General features: G+C 49.8%; 1 protein-coding gene across 1 annotated transcript; it reads left to right on the forward strand.

The window, feature by feature from the left end:
- Positions 1-1,045: 1,045 nt before the first annotated feature.
- On the forward strand, positions 1,046-8,872 carry E2f4 (E2F transcription factor 4). Its single transcript, XM_051169056.1, has 10 exons — positions 1,046-1,217; positions 1,639-1,748; positions 1,880-2,041; positions 2,344-2,387; positions 3,165-3,226; positions 3,447-3,723; positions 4,255-4,464; positions 7,690-7,737; positions 7,932-7,976; positions 8,073-8,872. Exons 1-10 carry the CDS (start codon positions 1,083-1,085, stop codon positions 8,186-8,188), a joined length of 1,209 nt encoding a protein of 402 aa, XP_051025013.1. The 5' UTR covers positions 1,046-1,082; the 3' UTR covers positions 8,189-8,872.
- Positions 8,873-8,949: the final 77 nt, after the last annotated feature.

Here is an 8,949-nt window from a genome sequence, read left to right on the forward strand (position 1 = left end):
GGCTACACAGAGAAACACTGTCTCGAAAGACCAAAAAAAAAAAAAGAAAAGAAAGAAAGAAAGAAAGAAAGAAAGAAAGAAAAAGAAAAAAGAAAAACCAAAAATAAATAAATAGATAGATAGATAGATAGATAAATAAATAAATAAGGCTTTTCTATTGGCAAGATGGTTCAGAGGTTGAGTATTTGCTGCTTTTGCAGAGGATACGGGTTCAATTACCAGCACCCTGCCTGTTAACTCCATCTCCCAGAGATCTGACACCCTTTTCTAAACCTCCCTGAGTACCTGCACACATGTGCACAAACGCACACAATAATAATAGGAATAATAAAGCCTTTTAAAAACCAAAAAGTAAATGAGACTTACAGACACAGTCCTTCCTATATGTTAGGAGTTGCCTTAAAGGCTTTACTTAATAGTCACACATAGGCAAATCCCTTTGCATGGTCTAAGTAGTGGCTGTAAGTAAGACTCTCGGCCTTTTTGAGCTGTATAGTAGCCCGGAGGCCAGAGAAAAATGATGCTGGAACTAAATAAGAAAAGTAGAGATGGACGAAGTGGGCAAGCTAGATATAGTTCTTGCTGGCTTATCAGGAAGTAAAGAACAGCAATAGCAGAAATGATCTCAAAACAGCGGGGAAGCCTTTAGGATCAGTTTTAATTGGCTAAGCTAATTAGGCATTATGTCTTCCCTTTCCCTAAATGGGGTGTTTCAGCAGTTAGTGTGGAGGCAAGTTAGCAAGGAATAATCGGGTGGTTTCCTCTTCTCTACCGCCAGGACTGCTCACTGACCTCCTTCACTTTCTGCCATACAATTAGTTTGTCCAATTAATTAAATTCTCCTAGCTGTCCTAAAGGGTTGCTTTCGTTTTCTTTGGTAATGTTATATTTGCTGATGGTCCCCGAAGTTTTACGTCCGTATCTGCAGACAAGAATTGTACCAGATACCCTGGGAGGGCGCGAAGCGGAAGCGGAAGTAGCCGTGACCGCTCCGGTGGCCGGGCGACTAGAAACGGAAGCGGAAGTGGCGCCGCCGCCGGCCTGGCCTGGCCTGGCTGTGGGGAGGCGGGCGGGCGGGCGCGATGGCGGAGGCCGGGCCACAGGCGCCGCCGCCCCCGGGTACTCCAAGCCGGCACGAGAAGAGTCTGGGACTTCTCACCACCAAGTTCGTGTCGCTTCTGCAAGAAGCCAAGGACGGCGTTCTTGACCTCAAGCTGGTGCGGCCCGGCCTCAGGGGCGATAGGGGGAGATGGTGGGCCCAGGCCTGGACCAGGAGCGGGGGACCGCCGGGAAGGCCCCCTCTGAGTCCTCCGACAGCTGGCCGCCACCAGTGTGCTTTCTCACACGAGAGAGGCGGAAGGTGGTTTTCATTCGCTCAAGGCATTGCGCCTCGGCTCTGTCTGGGTCGGGGCTGCAGGTGCTTGCCCTCGTGGCCTTCCGTGCCTAGCACAGGGAAACGAGCATCGGAGTGGCAGAGCACAGCTAAGCCGAGACTCTCTTCAGCACACCGCGGGAGTGATGGGAGGGGACTCCGAGGGTGGGACACGAGTACCCCCACTGCAGACTAAAGGCATGGGGGGGGGGCACGCTGTTGAGAGTCGGCCTAGCTAGCGTTCTAAATTGTCTTCTACCTGCCAGGCAGCCGACACTCTAGCTGTGCGCCAGAAACGGCGGATTTACGACATCACCAACGTGTTGGAAGGTATTGGTCTGATCGAGAAAAAATCCAAGAACAGCATCCAGTGGAAGTGAGTAGGGTTGTTTGGGAGGGTAGTGTGTCAGAGGGGTTGTTGGGGTGACGGTTGTAGGAGAGAGCGGAGGTCTGGGGCTCAGGAGGCCTTAGCAGTCCCTGTCAGCATCTCTCATTGCTGTGCTCCAGGGGTGTCGGGCCAGGTTGCAATACCCGGGAGATTGCCGACAAGCTGATTGAGCTCAAGGCGGAGATCGAGGAGCTGCAGCGACGGGAGCAAGAACTTGACCAGCACAAGGTGTGGGTGCAGCAGAGCATCCGGAATGTCACTGAAGACGTCCAGAACAGCTGATATCCTCTGGCAGTCCCTGCCCTGGGGAGTGGGCAAGGGGCCTTCAACTGGTTTTGCTCTGTGGAGCTCTGGGCCCAGTCCCTCTTGGAAGAGATATCCTGGAATCCCTGGTCAGATGACAGATGTGAGGTTCCCTTCTCTTCCAATCTTACCCCATGATCCTCACCTACTTGGACCCCAGGTTCCAGAACTTCCTGTGAGGGCTTGTCCGTCAGACATCTGCTAAAACCCTGGGTCTCTTCTGTGATCTGGCATCTGGCACAGTAAGAATGGCATCAGCTGTTCTCCTTAACCCTCACACCTTGGCCTACGTGACTCATGAAGACATCTGCAGATGCTTTGCTGGTGAGCAGAGCCTGGGTAGGGGGACTTAGGGGTGGGACTGAGCTAAGCCACGGAGTCCTGAGCATCAGGGTCAATGCCCAAGGAGAAGTTCTGCCTCTTAAGAGGGTTCCTTATGCCCACTTAAAGATAAACCAGTAATGGTAAGCCTCTGTTTGAAAGTCACTGGGACTCTATAGAGACCGATAATACTGAGAGGGTAGAGGGTCCCCAGTGTGTCCCACAGGTGTGCCCTCATCAGCAGTGTTCACTGGGTTTTCTTCTTGGACATGATAGTGGCCCAGAGGGGGAAAAGAGAATGTGTACATGTGTATTTGTGTGCACAGCCTTACAGGAGTCAGTGGTGTCCATTTCTAATATGTAGTTAGTTCCATTGCATGGTGTATATGACATGCTCAGAATATCTGCTGCTAGGGACAAGCATCATTTGAGGAGTGAGGTGGTACCTGTAGCCAGTGACCTCACTCCAGAATGTGATTGTATGTTTAATTCCAGCACTTGGGAGGCAGCGGAGGTCAGATCTTTGAGTTTGAGGGTAGCCTGGTCTACATTTCAAGTTCTGGGACAGGCAAGACTTCATAAAAATACCATGTCTCAAAACGAAGTGTGTTTACACTTGGATTTTCTGGTTATTGAGGACAAGGTTTTGAAGAGAGAAGAATTTAGCTCTACCCATTGCTCTGGAATGGTGGAGGCTTAATGTTGAGTCTCTTAAACTTGCTCCAATGAGTAAACACTTGTATCCTAGCTCAGCTTGACCCACTGTCCTTGTCGTTCCAGGAGACACCCTCCTCGCCATCAGGGCCCCATCAGGCACCGGCTTAGAGGTGCCCATCCCAGAGGTAGGTGCTCACCCCTGGCAGGCGGTACCCACTGAGGGCGGCTCCTGGCTGCGAAGTCTGATAAGTTGTGGGTGGGGCAGGTGGGGAAGCCTGGAGTTGGGGTTATCTAGGTGGACTGGCAGGTGAGGAGTGAGGACAGTCTGGCTCTGACCCAGAGCCAGGCAGGAGCCATGCCTGCTGCAAGGCTATTTGCTCCCCATCTTCTGCCACCCACCTCCAGGGTCTCAACGGTCAGAAGAAGTACCAGATTCACCTGAAGAGCGTGAGCGGCCCCATCGAGGTGCTGCTGGTGAACCAGGAGGCCTGGAGCTCGCCACCGGTGGCTGTGCCTGTTCCCCCCCCCGACGATCTGCTCCAGAGTCCACCTCTACCCAAGCCTGCCTTAGCTCAACCCCAAGAAACCTCTCGTCCAAGCAGTCCCCAGCTAACCACCCCTGCTCCTGTCCTTGGCAGCACTGAAGTCTCGGAGGTAGCAGACCAGACAGCTGAGATTGCAGGTGAGACGCGCTAGTAGGATGTGGCGGGATGCTTTTTTGGAGCCCACAAGAAGGTGTCTGTGTCATGGAGTGCTGTACTAAGATGGAAGAGGGTCCTGGGGTCCCCGCCTAGCTTTTCTTGGTGTCACAGTTACTCTTTTCTTCTTTTTTGTTACTCCACTTATTTATTTGTGAGGAGGGGACATGGCACAGCATACATGTGGAAGTCAGAAGAGGTCAGATGACAACTTGACCACCAGTGTTTTTATTCACTAGGCCATCTCACTTGCCCTGAATATGACCTTTCCAACAAGGAAGCTTTGGCTATATATGAGGCATCAGTAGGGAAGTTTATTTAATGGGTCCTGGCAACCTCATGATCTCCCTCCTCCAGGACTTGGGCTCTATCTTCAGTTACCTTTTCTAGGTTGTTTCTTGGTAGCTAGTGATGGCTAAGTCTTCTTGGGTTTGGGTACCAGGGCAGTATGGTCATCCTGGCCATAGGATCCATTTCTTGACTCCATGTAATTGGGTCTGGGGATGTGGTTGCAGTGAGTGGTAGCCCTGGAACTGAAAACAAGGACAGTGGTGAACTCAGCTCACTCCCACTGGGCCTGACAGCACTGGACACTCGACCTCTGCAGTCCTCTGCTCTACTGGACAGCAGCAGCAGCAGCAGCAGCAGCAGTAGCAGCAGCAGCAGTTCATCTGGACCCAACCCTTCTACCTCCTTTGAGCCCATCAAGGCAGACCCCACAGGTGGTAAGTACTTACTGAGGGGGAGAGGAGCAGCAGGAAGAGTCCAGCCTTAGCCCAGTGTTATATCAAATACACAGCTGGAGCTGGCAGTTCTTTCCTGCTACGCCCTACTCTCTGTCTGCCAGCCAGACAAGGGTGCCTAGTCTCAGGGTCAGTGCTGGTGCCTCTTGGCCCTTCCTGGAACTCCATTCCCCACCTGCCAACACTTGGAACATCAGTGAGCCTCACTAACTCTTTCTTCCTACTCTTTGTACTCACCCCACCATTGGTGCCTTTAAAAAGTAACCCATGTTGTACTCCTGTCTGTCTCCTAATCCCCCAGCCCAGTGCTACAGCTGTGCTGCTCTTGGTATACTGCCTAGCCCAGCAGTACACAGGGTACAGGTCTGGTGCGTTCTTGGTTTCTGCTGATGCTCTTTCCTCCTTTGTCTTTTCTGTTAGCTCTTGGCTTTTCTACTTCACTGGCTTCTCCTGGCAATTCCTTCCCATTTTGTACCTGGAGAGGGCCTCAGCTCTAGGGAGCTGATAATGGGTTTCAGTCTAGATCTTTTAGTCAATCTCCTCTATGTCTGCCATCCATCTTTTGCATTTCTGGTGGACACCTCATTCCTATATGTCTTCAACTGAACTTATGCACCCTGTTCTTAGTTTGCCTTTCAAGTTCTGTGTGCACTTTATAATTGGCTCCAGTCACCAGGCTTGAGACGCCTCTGTTCTCAATCCTTTTGCTACCCACCTTACATTGGCTAAGTAAAGTCTGTGAGGCATCTCTTCTCATCCCTCTTGCATCCTCAGCATCCAGATAACTACAGGTCATCTTAAGTCTACGTTTACAGTCATCCTTTCCCTTAGAACATTCTACCATCTGCCTGCCTACCTACCTATCAGTAATTTCATGCATGTATACAATATGATTTCTTGTTTGTTTTGAGACAGGGTCTCTATGTAGCTGGGGTCATCTCGGAACTTGCTATGTAGATCAGGCTGGCCTCTGCCTCTTGTGTGCTAGGATTAAAGATGTGTGCCACTACACCCAGCTCTAAACAATATGTTTTGATTATTTATAAAATGACAACTCCCCCTCCCAAATGGGGATTGGAGAGATGGCTCAAAGGTTAAGAGCACTGGCTGCTCTTCCAAAAGTCCTGAGCTTAATTCCCAGCAACCACATGACCATCTATGGTGTGATCTGATGGCAGGCTCTTCTGGCCTGCAGGTGTACAGGCAGAGCACTGTATACATGATAATAAATAAATCTTCAAAATAAATAAAATGATACCCCCCCCTCCTTTGCCCTTCTTGTTCTTCCTCTTCCATGTTCTCTCTTTCTCTTGCTTTGTTTTTTGAGACAGGGTTTCTCTGTGCAGCCTTGGATGTCCTGGAACTCTCTTTGTAGACCAGGCTGGCCTCAAACTCACAGCCATACACCTACCTCTGCCTCACAAGTGCTGGGGTTGAAGGTGTGTGCCACCACGCCCAGCTCCATGTGCTCTTCTTTATAACCCATTCATTCTAATTAGTGCTACATGGCATACACAGATGTAAAAAAAAAAAAAAAGAAAAGAAAAGAAAAAAAGGCTCCCCCTTTCCCAGCTAGTTGGAAGGCCTGATCTTATGTAGGTAGCCATAGCTGCTTGTGATTCATGGACATGTTATATCTAAACCATAACACTTCCCCATCCTGTGGCTTGTACATTCTCTCCATACCTCTTCACCAGTGTTCCCTGAACCTTGGCTGAGCATTCAACCTAATCTCAACACGTTGATCAGCTATGAGTTTTGCATTGACTCCTATCCATTTTCTCTGGTCAACAGATAAGCATAAAAATTAGGCAGTTTGATGATATGCCCATTTAGCAAAGCAACAGTAGTAAGATTCCCCCATTGAGTCTATGGTCTCTCCAGCCATGGGCTTTTGACAAGGTTGACAGTATCAGTCATGAATTAATTCCTGTGGAACTGGCCTCAAATCATAAAAAGGGGGGAGGAAGTTGGTTATCTCCATAACAGCTGTGCCACTATTGCACCAGTAGGCACATCTTGTCTGGTAGGTTAGTATAATGCTATGCAAAGTCTATTGCCTTTTAAAAATCATCCTTTTATTTACTTTCAGTAATGGAATGATCTACAATGCAACCCTGACTACTGAGACTTCTCAGTTTTAAATATGGCTGGGGATACAGCTCAGTGATACAGTGTTTTCTGAACATGAGGAAAGGTGTTCAGTCACCACCAGCAGCAGCAGCAAAAAGTACTGAAGGATGGAAAGATTGTGCATATGTACTCCTCCACAGAGTTGGTTCTTCCACTTTATTGTGGGTCCCAGGGATTGGACTTAGGATATAATATTTCAGGACAAGCACTTTTGTCTGCTGAGCTATCTCACTGCCCCACTGCCCAAACCTGACACTTTAAAAAATTGCTGTGCATGTGTGTGTGAAGGCTGTATGTGAGTGCCTTCAGAGGCCAGAAGGGGGCATTGGATCCCCTGGAGCTGGAATTAGTGGTAGTTGTGAGCTCCTTGGTGTGGGTGCAGGGAACCAAACTCAGGTCCTCTGCAAGAGCAGGAAACTCTCTTAACCACTAAGCTGCCTCTCCAGCCCTAGACCTGAATGAACTTCTGAGCCCTGCGTACAGCATCCATCATGGTCTGTTCAGGTTTCTTTTTGGTTTTTGCGACAGGGTTTCTCTGTGTAGCCTTGGCTGTCCTGGACTCACTTTGTAGACCAGGCTGGCCTCGAACTCACAGAGATCCACCTGCCTCTGCCTCCCAAGTGTTGGGATTACAGGCGTGTGCCACCACCGCCCAGCTTCTGCTCAGGTTTCTTCTGTTTTTATTTCCTATATGTGCCTTCCCAGTCAGAGGTCTATCCTCTGTCAAAATCTTTTCTTTCACCTGTTAGGTGTCCTGGCCCAGAGCAGGTACCCAGCAAAAGTTGGGGTGGAAAAGGCATCTTCTGTTAGAGAAGGTGCGCAGCCCGGCTCAGAAAGGGAGTTCTGCAGTGTCTCTGAGTTACAACAGCTGTACTTGGCACGGCACTGGGCCTTTGGTAACCTTGGCTCAACACAGAGTAACTTAGGTCAGCAGATAAGACACCTGAAGAAAGGTGGGGCCAACATTTCCTCAGCTGCGTGAGGCCCTGAGGCTTAATGGAGTATGACCTGAAGAAGGCTGCACTGCCGTGGGCCAGCTGGACCTCCTTTGAGCTTGGCTTTCTTCTCTTTCAGTTTTGGATCTCCCCAAAGAGCTGTCAGAAATCTTTGACCCCACACGAGGTAGGCTGTGCTTCTCTTTTGGAATGGATGTAGGGAGTGAGGAACATAGTTTTGAGTTCCCTTCTGAGGATGTGTGCTGGGTATCCCAGAAAAGGGGTGAGGCTCCTAACAGGTGTGCACGTGTGTGTCATTCTTGGGCTTTGGTGGGAGGAGAGGGGAGAGCCAGAATCTGAGTGAATTGTGTTCATTCCCAGAGTGCATGAGCTCCGAGCTGCTGGAAGAATTGATGTCTTCAGAAGGTGGGTAGCCCAGGAATAAGGGGGAAGATTTGAGCAAAGGGTTGGGTGACTGCTGGGGGGTCAGGGCCTAAGACCTCGGCGTAATGTTCTCTGCAGTGTTTGCCCCCCTCCTCCGACTTTCTCCACCTCCTGGAGACCACGATTACATCTACAACCTGGACGAGAGTGAAGGTGTCTGTGATCTCTTTGATGTTCCTGTTCTCAACCTCTGACTAACAGGGACATGTCCTGTGCAGCGGCAACCCAGACTCTCCCCCATCTTTACCCCCAGCTTGAGAGCCCCTGACATAGCTTCCTCAGTTGCTCAGTTCTGGCCATGCTCCCCTGTCTTGCACTGGCACCTGTAATTGTGCTGGCAGAGCAGGGAAGAGAGCTTAGCGCTCTCTACATGGAGCCAAGTGTTTGCCTTCTTTTCTGGAGCCTTCTCCAGCTAGGCTCAGCTGCCACTCAGTGGCACATCTGCCCTGTGTCTACCAGCCACTCTTCTAAGGAGGTTTGGAAAGGAGGTGGAGCTGGGTGGTTGCCAGCCATCACTCTAATTTCCTTTCTGCTTGCTCACCCTGCAGCTTCTGGACCTCTCACATGTCCCCTTTCTGCTCCGCCCTAAGTCCTGAGAAGTCCGGGATAGCCATGGTGGAGGGGGTTAATAAGAAGGAATTGATGTGTCTAGCTAGGAATCTGGGTGGGTTTGTACTTGACGAGTGGCCCAACCTGCTGATAGCCCATACTCCCTTCACTTCCATTTATTCACTTATCCTAATTTAGAGCCATTTGCAGAGATTTAGAAAGATTTACAGTAACGAATGGATTCCTATATAAAGATTATTTTTATACTTTTTTCAGCAAAAGGAAATGTAATATTTGTACAGCATTCAAGTGAATAAAGACATGCCTAAGGCTATCTCTGATCTGGTTCTTTGGGGCCTCCTGGGATTGTTGGACTGTAGCTGGGACTGGGTGGTTCCCCTTTACT

This window comes from Acomys russatus, chromosome 26 (assembly GCF_903995435.1).
Source record: "Acomys russatus chromosome 26, mAcoRus1.1, whole genome shotgun sequence".
In the NCBI taxonomy this organism is placed as follows: Eukaryota; Metazoa; Chordata; class Mammalia; order Rodentia; family Muridae; genus Acomys; species Acomys russatus.

What these genes read in the sequence shown, in the direction of transcription:
- E2f4 (XM_051169056.1), top strand. Translation starts at nt 1,083, where the DNA reads ATGGCGGAGGCCGGGCCACAGGCGCCGCCGCCCCCGGGTACTCCAAGC. An exon ending in CCAGACAGCTGAGATTGCAG is followed by an intron (nt 3,724 to 4,254) that starts GTGAGACGCGCT and finishes ATGTGGTTGCAG; the next exon opens with TGAGTGGTAGCCCTGGAACT. An exon ending in AGAATTGATGTCTTCAGAAG is followed by an intron (nt 7,977 to 8,072) that starts GTGGGTAGCCCA and finishes TGTTCTCTGCAG; the next exon opens with TGTTTGCCCCCCTCCTCCGA.